Source organism: Rhincodon typus, chromosome 44, assembly GCF_021869965.1.
Source record: "Rhincodon typus isolate 14 chromosome 44, sRhiTyp1.1, whole genome shotgun sequence".
Lineage (NCBI taxonomy): Eukaryota > Metazoa > Chordata > Chondrichthyes > Orectolobiformes > Rhincodontidae > Rhincodon > Rhincodon typus.
This window is the reverse complement of record NC_063375.1, coordinates 1,142,794-1,156,134: the sequence shown is the minus strand read 5'-3', so window position 1 is coordinate 1,156,134 and position 13,341 is coordinate 1,142,794. Positions and strand designations below refer to the sequence as shown.

At 48.2% G+C, this 13,341-nt stretch overlaps 1 protein-coding gene across 1 annotated transcript in view; it reads right to left on the bottom strand.

Moving 5' to 3' along the window:
* Window positions 1-4,372: 4,372 nt before the first annotated feature.
* si:ch211-199g17.9 (uncharacterized protein LOC108180085 homolog) overlaps window positions 4,373-13,341 on the bottom strand; it is a 30,514-nt gene continuing 21,545 nt past the window's right edge. The window contains exons 11-12 of the mRNA XM_048619861.1: window positions 11,177-11,272; window positions 4,373-4,657 (exon numbers count right to left, since the gene is read on the bottom strand). Coding sequence (XP_048475818.1) covers window positions 4,546-4,657; window positions 11,177-11,272 — 208 coding nt within the window. The 3' untranslated portion in view covers window positions 4,373-4,545. The remainder of the gene's footprint in view (window positions 4,658-11,176; window positions 11,273-13,341) is intronic.

Genomic DNA, 13,341 nt, shown 5'->3' with positions numbered 1-13,341 from the left:
GCTCCCTCAGCGCTGGCCCACCGACAGCGCCCGCTCCCTCAGCGCTGGCCCACCGACAGCGCCCGCTCCCTCAGCGCTGACCCACCGACAGCGCGGTTCAGGGAGGTGAGATTGTGTGCAATGCGATGGGCAGTTGATGTCTGGATTGTGGGGGATGTGCCAAAGTCCCGTTGCGATCCACGTCGGTGACCAAACCTGTTGAGAGTGTGTCGCTCCATGCTGGCTGGAACATTGGTAAAACCGACTCTTTCCCGTCCTCCCTCCCCTCTCTTCACAGGCCGCCAGTTTCGCTACGCTCGGACTGATCTTCATGGTGATGAGTTTAAGTTTCATCTTCAGGGATTGGACAACGGGCAGTGAAGGGAGCCGCGTTGGTGGGCACTAGTCCGGCCCTGTCTGCACGCAGCACATCACCCATTCACCCAACTCCCTCGGCCCCGTCTTTGTCTCTCCAACACCCTCCCCGTCCCTCACAAAATTCATGCTTGGAGTTGAGTGGCGACTGAGACTGGGAGGAGGAATTTGCCGGCCCAATTCTACCCCCAAACCCCGCTGCCAGCCCCTAAACTGTGTGTGCCTTTCTCCCAGGGTGGATTGTCAACTGGTATACCCCGTTCAGCCCACTAATGCCCCTTTAGCAAAGGAAATCTGCCTGTCCTGTGGTGCCATCAACGCACAGCGGTTGACTCTGAACATGTCATGGACACAGAGAGCGGCGGCCACGGCTGCCTTTGGAGAGCCTCACCCTGCCTGCGTTTCGATTTCTCAGGACTCCGTCCAGCTCCTGGTAATTTCCCTTTCCCTCCACCGTCAGCTCTGCGCTTCTCCGAAAGGAACACCCAGAGGAGGCGTGGGGGGTCGGGGGGGGTGGGGTTGGGGGGGGTGTGGTGGGGTGGGGGAAGACTTTGAGTCAAGCTGAGAGTTAATGGCTCGGGGATAGATCAATTTGTCCTCCTTCCCCAACCCCGCCTCACATCTTGCCTCCTGTTCTGTACAAACCAGATCCCTTTATGTATGTTGCAGTGAAGAAAGCCCTGTAGAGGCAAGGCTTTCTTAATGCAGTGTGCTGGGTGCTACTGGGATGAACTGTCTGCTAGCGACGGCTAATAACACCAGATAAAATCATATCGAAAGCTTCATCCAAGGCAACCCCTGCAAGGCCATTGGGATGGGGGAGTTTCAGGATTCTGACTTGGTGGCACAGGAGAAACGGCAGGTAGCGTTCCAAGTTGGGGCGTTGTCTAGGGGGGGAGGTGTGGACGGGAACTTGGTTGTTCTACTCCCCAACACCCCCCCAATGTTTGCCTGCCTTCTAGGAGTGGGGAGTGGGGAATACTTGGAAAGCCTCACTGCGTCGGCTAAGGAGGGAGGCGGCTTTGGACCTCAGCTGAGCATTCCTGGTGAGTGTCCTGTGTTGCAGCGGGAGAGGCACACTTGCCTATTTAGTTTGGATGCTCCCAACTCCCTTTTGGAGATGGGTTAGTCAGGTGGAGGAGGTGGGTACAGGAGCTCCCCACCCCTCCTGACTGGGGCAGGGTGGGGTTGGGGGTGGAAACTGAGGAGAATTTCCCCTTTTCTGGTGAGGCAGAGGCGATTCTGTGCTGCTTTCTGGAGGGCGGTTATCAAAGAACAAAGAAAATTACAGCACAAGAACAGGCCCTTCGGCCCTCCAAGCCTGCTGCCTGTCACAACTAAAACTCACCACCCTTCCGCGGACCCTATCCTTCTATTCCCAACCTATTCATGTATTTGTCAAGACGCCCTTTAAAAGTCGCTATAGTATCTGCTTCCACTACCTCCCCCAGCAGTGAGTTCCAGGCACCCACCACCCTCTGTGTAAGGACACTTGCCTCGTACATCACCTTTAAACCTTGCCCCTTAAACCTCTGCCCCCTGGTAACTGACTCTTCCACCCTGGGAAAAAGCTTCTGACTGTCCACTCTGTCCATGCCCTTCATGGTCTGGTAGACCCCCATCAGGTCGCCCCTCCAGTGAGAACAACCCAAGTTTCTCCAACATCTCCTCACAGCTAGTGCCCTCCATACCAGGCAACATCCTGGTAAATCTTTTCTGTACCCTCTCCAAAGCCACCACATCCTTCTGGTAGTGTGACGACCAGAATTGAACACAATATCCGATGATTTTAGCCGTGGGCCAGTAGCTAAGCATTCGAGTCTTACCGAGGGGCAATCACGGCTCTATCACTCCTACCTGCCTCTGTACGTTCACCCTTCTCTCATCCGCTGCCATCTTCCTCCTGGAAGCTTGAAATCCGGGTCAGTCACGTTAATCGCCAATCCGAAACGGCACGGGTCAGCTCTGCGGAGGCCCCTTCCAAGCATGGAAAATAGCATTCAGAGTGGGCCATTCGGCCCCTCTGCTGCGCAATACAATCATGGCTGATCATTCAACACAGTCCCTGTTCCCCGCCTTTAGTCCCAAGACCAGGTTGAACTCCTTCTTGAGGACAGAATGTAGGAAGGTGTAGGCCATTTGGCCCCTCAAACCTGCTCACCCACTTCCCCCTCCCCCATCCTGTACCCTTTGATCCCCGTAGCCTCCCCCCCCACCTCCCAGAGCTATATCTGACTCTCTCAAAAACGCTGAATGTTTCGGCCCTGACCACTTTGTGTGGCAAAGAATTCCCAAGGCTCCCAAACTCTCCCCACTTCTGTCCCACATGGCCAAAACCCTGAATTTTTTATTATTTCGTTTTCTTTATTCATTCACGGGATGAGGGCATCGCTGGCTAGGCGGCATTTATTGCCCATCCCTAATTGCCCAGAGGGCAGTTGAGAGTCAACCACGTTGCTGTGGGTCTGGAGTCACGTGTAGGCCAGACCAGGTAAGGATGGCAGTTCCTTCCCTAAAAAACATTAGTGAACCAGATGGGTTTTTCTGACAATCGGCAATGGATTCACGGTCATCATCAGATCCTTAATTCCAGATATTTATTGAATTCAAATTCCACCGTCTGCCGTGGCGGGATTCGAACCTAGAACGTTATTTTGGTCTCTGGATTAACAGTCCAGCGATAATACCAAATAAAAACCAAAAGAACTGTGGATGCTGTAAATCAGGAGCAAAAGCAGAAGTTGCTGGAAAAGCTCAGCAGGTCTGGCAGCGTCTGTGAAGAAAAAAAAATCAAGGGTTAACGTTTTGGGTCCGGTGACCCTTCCTCAGACCTGCCTAGCTTTTCCAGCAACATCTATCTTTGCAGCAACAGTATCATGAAGCCATTGCCTCCCCGACAATAACAATTAACTTGTAAAAATGGCGCTGGGATATTCTTGTGCAAGTTTACCTTGCCGAATTTTTGTTTTAGAAGAATCTAATTACTTGCGATGTAACTGAATGAAAGCAAGTGTCAAAGTCACCTCGTTGCTCTTCCCTCTGTCTTTTATTCACCTTTTATGCGGATCCTGGCTGAATCACATAGGACAACAGAGGCCCTTCAAGCCTGACTACCAAAAAAGACACTACCACCCAAGCTAGTCCCACTTTCCCTCACTAGGCTCACAACAGCTTTGAATGTTATGACAGTGGTGTGTGGCATTAAATTAGAGATTCCTAACTGGGTACCTTCGTTGGTTTGGGTTGGTTTCCCCAAATGTGCTAAAATCACCGTACTTTTTAATACTTGGTGCTGGCTAGAACGTACGTTTGTCAAAATTATGTCAGCTGGATAACATTTGGGGGTCTCTATTGTACTGTTTGCACACTAAACAGGACCCAACCATCTTACTGTATATCCTGATGTGTGCAGGTATTTGGTGAACACATGTACTGTAACCAGAGCTGTAAAGACTTCAAGGCACTCACTGTCTTAAGGCCTACACACAATGTCCTCAGACAGCAGGGTGGGGGGAAGCAGGCAACTTTTCAACTCTCCGTGTGAAAACTGTCCCCCACCTCTGTCTGTCTGTCTCTGCTTCCACAGCTGCTAATGTTTCGTCTGCGTCTTTTTGAGAAAACCTTTTGTCTTTTGTGTGAGATGGTTGCCACTGGTTAATCCCCTTGGTGATGGATTCCATAGCTTTGACGTAACTGCTGTAGAAACCCAGAGGCCAAGAGAGAGAGTAAAATTCCTCCTCCCCTGTCCACCACACCCCACCTGACTAAATAAAATTAATTTGAAATGGTGTGTTTTGTAGTCATTGCGGGTTCTTCCAGGTCTGGGGCTCCTAGGGTCTAGGCTCATGGGGCTAGGCTCGTAAGCCTAGGCCTAGAGGTAGGTTCACTACCATTGTGCCACAAGACCCAGTAAATCTGGGCCAGAGTGTTGGGGGACTGGTACTGAAAGGTAACGCACACACATACCAGGACGCACGGCAGGCAAAAACAATTTCTTTTAATTTGCTTTTCACCAGGCATCAAACTGAATGGAAGCTGAACCGCTGCCGGCCATGCATCCTTTTCTGGGCACTGTCCAACGTTGACAAGCCGTCCGAAAATTTGTCTTTGCAATCGGCTCCAGATGCTTTGCTGGCAGGAGGAACTACTCGTCTGGGGTGTTTTCTTTTTCTCTCTCAATGTGGGCACGGCTCAAACGTGTGTGCACTCCTGTTTGGGATTGCCCTGCTGCCGCTCTTCCTCCTCGCTATCGTCCGCGTCTCCGCCCCTGACTTGCTCAATGACCTTCCGTTCATTCAGAAACCTATCCCAACAGGAGGACATCGCAAGGTCAGGCTCCACCAGTCCAAGCTCGCCCCTTGTTTTGGCAACGGGGCCAGCCCTTGGAGACTGGCATCAAGCACTTTGTAAAAGCAGAGGCTAATTCAATAAGAAACAGAAGTGCTGGAGTTTGCTGATGTCTGTTAGGGATACCTATCCCTGGGGATCCCAGTGTCTGTGAACAGCTGTATTTGTTAGGGCCACTCGCTGAATAGTTACAGCACAAGGGGAGGTCATTAAGCTCATTGCCCATCTCCATTGGGGAAATTCACTTGTTACCCACTCCCACACTTTCTCCCCAAAGATTTCCACATTCTTCCTTTTCAGAAGGCACTCGTTCATCTTTGAATGCCTCCAGTCACCAGGCCTCCACCAGACTCCCAGACAGCATGCTGCAACATTTTTCACATCTCTAATTGCACCCCCCCCGCTCACCCCCACCAGGCAAGCTGGTGGTGAGAGGGCTACTTGAGCTGCAGCAGTCGTGGTGTGAGGACACCCTTCACAGTGCAAGTAGAGAGGGATTCTGTGTGTTACGAAGTTGTGTAGAATAATCGTGAATTGGAAGGCAGGAAGCTAGAACTTGTTTGTAAAAAGAAAGATAAGGGAGGGGAAGAGTGCGTAGTCACTTTAAGAGGTGACGTGCTTCTCTAAGCTTGGAGATTTAAATGAAAATGTGTCTGTAAGCAGCTGAATAGATAGAGACAGTGCTGAGATTAAAACGTATCAATTGGCTGTGTGATTGGAAACCTTAAGTTTGGTTTGATGTTTTGACAATGAGCTGGAATCAGCCAATTAATTTAAACCAAGCACCTAGCAATTGAAAGCCATTTGAATTTAAATCTGATGGTTTTGACAACCTCGGACCAATGCTATTGTAAGAAAATTGATATGTCATCCAAGGTATATAAGGAGAGGGTTTTTGAACATCTGTGTGACAGTGAACCGCCATCTGAGAAATAAGCATCCAACTCTCACAAGAAGTCGCTAAGCTTGTTAAGAAATCACCACCTAGTCATACAAGGTACCACAGCACTTCTAGCTAAGAGTCCTCACAGAAGACTTTCAGAGAAAACATTCCTGACAGCCAGATTAGCGGAAGAAGGGCGTTTGTAACTTGGGAATAGCAGCAGAAAGGCATGTAGACTTTGAGAGATTAAGGTTTAACATATTTTCTTATTACTTGGGTTTATTTCAGTGGGACTTGTGTTTATTGGAACAGCATACCAGTAGAAATTTGTTCAGTTAGGGAATAGTTAGGTGTTGGGGGGAATTGTTCGGTTTGTTAGTAGTTTTGTTAATTTGTTCACTTTTAGGGTTAAATAAATAATTTGTTGCTTATAAAGTGAATATCAGGGATTTTCTTTCATTTAATCTGCCCTTCTCCATCACATTGGACCAGGCAACATTGAAGGAATGGCCAATATTATTCCAAGTTGTGATATTGTCTGGGAGACTCAGAGGGGAACTTGCAGGGGACGGTGCTCCCCCTGCATCTGCTGCTCCTTGTCCTTCCAAGGAGTTTAGAGGTGGCAGGTTTGGAAGGTGCTGTTGGAGGAGCCTCTGCGAGTCATAGAGTCATACAGCATGGAAACAGACTCTTTGGTCCAACCAGTCCAAGCCGAACATAATCCCAAACTAAACTAGTCCCCACCTGTCTGCTCCTGCCCTTTATCCCTCCAAACCTTTCTATTCATGTACTTGTACTTTTATCACTGCAGTGCATCTTGTAGACGGTAAACACTGTTGCTACAGTGTGTCAGTGGTGGACGGAGTGAGTATTGAAAGTGGGGGTGAGCATGTCAATCGAGCGGGGTGGGGGGCTACTTTGTCCTGGATGGTGTCGAGCTTCTCGAGTGTTGTTGGAACTGCCATCCATGCAAATGGGGAGTATTCTATCATACTGCTGCCTTGCTCCTTGTCGGTGGTGGGACAGGCTTTGCGGGTGGAGGATGGGGGAATGCAGGAAATAAATAATTTGCCCCGGATAGCAATACCATGAAATGTCCTTTCTGCAATGTAAATGATGCATAAAACAATGCTGGTCTGATTTCGGTTGCTGAATTGCTGCAATAGAAAAAGCAGCATAAATCAGGTGGAGTGGGGAGAAGCACACACATGTCGGACTCTCAGGCTCCATATGAAAGAAATTATATCAAAGCAGGCATCTTCCCAGTGCCAAGTACAATCTTCCCCATGGCCTTGAAGCTTGCCAATGCTGATTGAGAGAGCTTAACACGCAGAGGGAATTATCTGTGAGTCAATGCTCACACCTGTTGCAAAGTGTGCATTTTTGTACAATGTAGTCAAACACGGTCAGATTTAATCACCGTGATGAGTTGGTGTGTGCATAGACAAGTAAACTCCCCATCACAACTTTCATGCTGCTAATAATAACCATACTTTGAAGTCTGCAACTCCAATTAATTATCTTTTTTCGTCTTTCACTGGGTGTGGGCATCACTGCAAAAGCCTAATTTCTTGCCCAGCCCTACTCATCTCTTTGAGGTGGTGATGAGCTGCCTACTTGAGCCACTGCGGTCCCATGCAGTAAAGGGAAATCCTGCAGTGCCGTTCGGGAGAGAGTTCCAGGGCTTTAAACTTGGTGACACTGAAGGAATGGCTGGTATTGTTCCTGACGTGCGTGCGTGTATGTATGTGTGTGTATGCCAGAGAGTGTGTGTGTGCATTTTGTGGGGCATGTCTTTGACAGGAACCTGCAGGGGGAAGTGCTCTCCATGCATCTGGTGCCCTCATAACCTCTACCCCATCCACGGACAAGTCTGGAAGATGCGGTCGGAGGATGCGAGTCACTGCAGTGACTCACTGCTGCTGCTGTGCGGTGTTGGAGCTCAGCTGAGCATTCCTAATGAGCCCACCTGCCGTTGTGTGTTGGTGGTGAAGGGATTGAGTGTTGAAGGTGGAGGTTAGTGTATTGATTGAGCATGGTGGGGGGGGGGGGGGGGGGCTGCTGCTTCGTCCTGGATGGTGTTGAACTTCTCAAGAGTGGCTGGAGCTGCACCCATCCAGGCAAATGGGGAGTATTCGATCACACTCCTGATCTGGGACTTGTTGATAATCGACAGGCATTGGGGGAAAAGTCAGGAGGTGAGTTACTTGCTGCAGGATTCCCAGCCTCTGACTTGCTGTTGTAGCCACTGTATTGATATGGGGCTGGTTCCAGTTTCTGGTCAATAACCCTCAGGATGTTGATAATGGGGGAATTCAGTGATGGTAACACCTTTGAACGTCAAGGTGGGGGGAACAGGAGGACGATGGTTAGATTCTCTTTTGTTGGAGGTGGTCATTGCCTGATACTTGTGTGGTGCAAATATAACTTGCCCCTTGTCAGCCCCAAAGCCTGAATATCATCCAGGTTTTGTTGCATTTGGACATGGATCGCTTCAATACCTGAGGAGTGGTGAATGGTGCTGAACAATGTGCAGTCAGCAGTGAACAACTCCACTTCTGATGGAGGGCAGGTCATTGATGAAGCAGCTGACCCAGGCATTTTGATGCCGCACTTGGTCAAAGGCGGCTTTGGTATCCAGGCTAAGCACTCTCTCCTCACCTCTGAAATTCACCGCTTTTGAGAACGGGCTGCAGCAGTTCAAGAAGATAGCTCAGCACCAGTACATCCCCATGGGGCAATTAGGGATGGGGATGATACATACCGGCCAGGTCATTGATCCCACCCCCTCCACAGATAGAGAAAAACCAAGACATAATGAAACTCCATGGGCCATAGGTTATAACGATGTCTACAGTGGTCCTGGTTGTCATCTAACAGGAGGTCAATAAGCAGGCCATGCTGCTGCTTGATGGCACTCTCGATTTCCCCTTCCATTGCCTTGTGTACATGTCCCAGAGGAACTCCTCAGTTTTCTCCCCCTCTTCCAGTATATCTGGCTCAGCTGTGACAGCGGGGGTGGGGAGCAGTTGTGGTGCAGAGCCGGGCAGGGTAGATACTGGACAGGACAAATGTACACGATCAGCTAGCATCTAGCATGTTTATATCTCTCTACAGCTCCTTTGAATGATCCAGCCTCAACATTCCTCTGCAGTAAAGATCTCCACAGATTCACTCCACTTGGATAGAAGAAATTCCTCCTCATCTCTGTCTTCAGTGCGCAACCCCCTTGATGCATTTTGAAACCCTCCTGATTCTCTGGTTTTTACTAATCTATGCAAACTGGTATATTTTTCTCTTTTACTTTGATACTAACATTAACTTTCTTGGTTAACCATGGTCAATTTATCCCCTTCCTAGAATGCTTCTTCATGGCTAGAATAACAGTTTTTGTAGGGGGTTGATTAGCTCAGTTGGCTGGCTGGCTGGTTTGTGATGCAGAGCAATGCAGGTTCAATTCCCCTACCAGCTGCAGTTTATCATTTCCTTTTCAGCCTCTCCCTATGCCTGAGGCATGGTGACCTTCAGTTAAACCACCACTGGATGTCCCTCTCTAATGACAGAGTAGGTTTGGTAAGACAATGGCAACTCTACCTTTTATATCTTGTTGTGAGCCATAGACTACTTTCTTAAATATCTGCCTCAACCTCCTTTTCTCCTCAACTCCTCTCCCACTCTACCCAGCTCTGCCCTCATTCCTTTGTAATCACCCTCATTTAGGTTTAGCGCTAAAACATAAATCGCTGGAAAAGCTCAGCAGGTCTGGCAGCATCTGTGGAGACAGAAATCAGAGTTAATGTTTCAGGTCGAGTGACCCTTCCTCCACTTGACTCAAAACGTTAACTCTGATTCTTTCTACAGATGCTGCCAGACTTGCTGAGCTTTTCCAGCAATTTCTGTTTTTGTTTCTGATTTACAGCATCCATAGTTCTTCTCGTTTTTATCTTGGTTTAGCACAGTTGTTTCTGACCCAAGTTTCTCATCCTCAAAGCAAGTGCTAAATTCCACTGAGTTATGATTGCTGTTCCTCAGTAGATCTTTTACGCTGACATCATTTATTAAATCTGCCTTATTTCTCATCACCAGATCCAAACTAGCCGGATCCCTCTTTGGCCTGTTCTTAAAGACTGTCCCAAATACACCCTAAATTCTTTATTGTGGTTAACTTTGTCAGTTTGATGTTCCTAATCTACGTGAAGATATACAATACCCGTGATTAATGCCTAACCTTTTTTACATGCTGTCATTATCTCCTGGTATATTCTCTGTTGCACATAACAGCTACTGTTGGGGGTTGTGGTCCCACAAGTGTCTTCTTCCACTCGTTATTTCTTAACTCCACTCATATGGATTCTATAGCATCTAATCCAAGATCATTTCTCGTCATTGTACTTATTTGATCGCACACTATCAAAGCCACCTCACCACCCTTCCCTTTCCTTCCTGTCCATCCTTTCAAACAGTTGATAGACCTGAATATTTTGTCCCCAGCTTTGGTTTCCTTGTCTCAATGTCTCCATAATGGCGACAAGATCATACCCTTTGATCTGTATTTGTCCTGTTAATTCATTTATTTTGTTCTGAATGCTAACATTTTACTATATTTTTTTCCTACTTTGAATCTATTTGTTCTTTTTTTAATGCTTGCACACTCTGTCCCTTCCTGCCTTATTTTGGGTGTCATGACGAAAATATTTGCAACACCATCATATCCTTCTGGTTTGAAAGCCTATGTACCCCACACTACCCCTCCCCACCCCCAAACGCCACCACCTCTAACCAGTTGAAAGCCGTCTCTATGGCCCGAGATATTCTACTCATCAGGCTGACTCTTGAACAATACCTGGGCAATTAGGGATGGTCAATAAATGCTGTCAGTACCCACATCCTGTGCAACTGGCTTGTCCAAGATGACTAATGACGCTCAGGACATGGAATGAAGGGGAAGCCATTCAGTTAACATCATGGCTAATCTCGATTTCAATCTCACCAACACTTTGTCAGCAACAATCAGCCAGAAAATTGGAATACTGCTATAGGAAGGAACCTGTGAAACTTGAAAGGGGTCAGAAAAGATTTATAAGGATGTTGAAGGGTTTGAGCTATAGGGAGAGGCTGAATTGGCTGGGGCTATTTTCCCTGGAGGCTGAGGGGGTGACCTTATAGAGGTTTATAAAATCATGAGGGGTATGGGTAGGGGGAATAGACAAGGTCTTTTCCCTGAGGTAGAGGAGTCCAAAACTAGAGGACGTAGGTTTAAGGTGAGAGGGGAAAGATTTAAAGTGGACCTAAGGGGCAACTTTTGCCAGAGGAAGTGGTGGGGGCTGGTACAATTACAACATTTAAAAGGCATCTGGATGGGTACATAGATAGGCAGGGTTTAATGGGATGTGGGCCAAATGCCAGCAAATGAAACTAGATTAATTTAGGATATCTGATCGGCATGGACTAGATGGACTGAAGGGTCTGTTTATACGCTGTACATCTCTATGACTCTATAAATCACCAATGAGAGATTCCTCGTGCTGCTCAAGATGAGAAACAATATTCCAGTTTGGTCACAGATTCAAGGGCTGGATCTTTTTATCTCACCTGCTTAGCTTTGGTATCTGCTGATGATCTGAGGAGCACTCCGACACCTCCCGGAACAATCTTTTCACCGCCTTGTTCTCTTCCTCAAACAGCTGGCTGCAGATCAAAAGACACAAAATGCTGCAACGATTTCATGTCCAATCTGTTTTCATGTTGCTTTTCTTAAAATATGCTTTCAAGCAATTCTCAAAATCTGATTTGTCTTAGATACCCATGGGAATGCCTCATGGCGTAGGGGGAGCAGGGGCCTGTGAATGAGGCTTCACAGTGCAGCTATACTGGGAAAGCAAGGCTCCATAATGCAGGGAGACAGGGGTGCCGAGGTTAGCAGCCTCACAGTGCAGATGAACCAGGGAAATCTAGGCTTCAGGACACAGAGATGCAATGGAGACAATGCCCCAAGGCAAAGGAGTCTAGGGCAAAACCTAAGATCCCGCACACAGACTGACTACGGAAGGACAGAGACCCCATGGGGAGGTGATGACCTTGTAGTATTATCGCTGGACTGTTAATTCAGAGACCCAGATAATGTTCTGGGGACCCGGGTTCGAATCCCACCATGGCAGATGATGGAATTTGAATTCAATGAATATCTGGAATTAAGAATCTAATGATGACCGTGGATCCATTGCCGTATGTTAGGAAAAACCCACCTGGTTCACTAATGTCCTTTAGGGATGGAACCTGCCATCCTTACCTGGTCTGGCCTACATGTGACTCCAGACTCACAGCAATGTGGTTAACTCTTAATTGCTCTCTGGGCAATTAGGGATGGGCAATAAATGCTGGCCTACCCAGCGATGCCCTCAGTCTGGGAATAAATAAAAAAAATGCTCTCCCAGTATGTCTGGGAGAGCAGGGAAACGTCTAAGGCCCCACAGTGCAGGTAATCCAGGCCTGAGACCCCAAGGTGCAGGAAGACCAGGCTCAAGGCTTCATTGTGCAGGGAGGATGGGCTCAAGGCCTCATGGTGCAGTGAGAACAGACACAAGACCCCAGGTGGTGCAAGGCCTGGGGCCCCACGGTGCAGAGAGACCAGGACAAGGCACCAGGGACCAGGGAGATGTTACCGAGTCCTGATAGTACAGGGAGAACAGGCCCAAGGCTTCACATGGCGTGGGGAGACCAGAGCAAAGCCTGAGGTCCATGTAATGACTACAATGAGGTCAGCCAGCTGGAAATCATAGAATATGTGTTCCCTGATTAGGGCTGTTAAGCTGGTCCAATCAGGAAGGCCTGGCTGACATAAAAAGATTGAGTGTCAGAGATATTGACACTCTGGTGCCTGACTCTGTACAAGGTAGTGCTACAGTCAAGGACTGTTCATGTGTAAATCAAGGGTGACTTGGTGACAGGGTACTGGCTTCTGTGGAGTTATTTCATAGAACCCCACATGATGCAGGGAGACCAGGGCAAGGCCTGAGGCCCCATATGAAGGGAGATTGAGACAAAGCGCCAGGGAGTGCAGGCCTCATGGTGCAGGGAGAACAGAACAAGGCTTTATCATGCAGAAGGACTGGGAGAGCCCAAGGCCCATGGTGCCAGAGTTTTCAGGACAAGAGCGATCTGATAACAATGATACTGGACTGGAATTTTGAAAACAGTTCAAGAATAGAACAGGAAGAGGGAAAGTGGTGTGAAGCCTGGCCTTGGTTGTGATATTTTATGGTAACAAGCCAATTAAACAAGAACAGGAGACAAAAATCAAAAAATAAGGCACAGCTTTAAAAATAAACTGGTGTGAAAATAAAGGATTTTAAACTCAATCTCAGCAGCAGAATAAATAACACACGGTTCACAATCTTTGACTTTGTGATACTACATTTGCATGACCTGAGGATTGGCCTGGTTCAGTGCCAGCTTCCTGCTCTGCCTGCAGACTTCTACGTGAGCCAGCTCCTTCCCCCATTGATCCACAGAGGCTTTTCACCCCGGCTTGGCATGGGTGCAGCTCAAACTGGAAGAGCTGATTTCAGCTGTGGCCAACGGTGAGCCACGAGGCGCCAGTCACTGTGTGCTTGCTTATTGGTGGGCCCTCTGCAAACACCGTCGCTACCAATTCCGCCAGAGGAACAGGGGACGGAGAGTTTTCCACACATAGGGCTGGGGTTGGGGATGCACCCTGACATCCCATCCTGTGTTGGTCACTTCAATGTTTGACATGG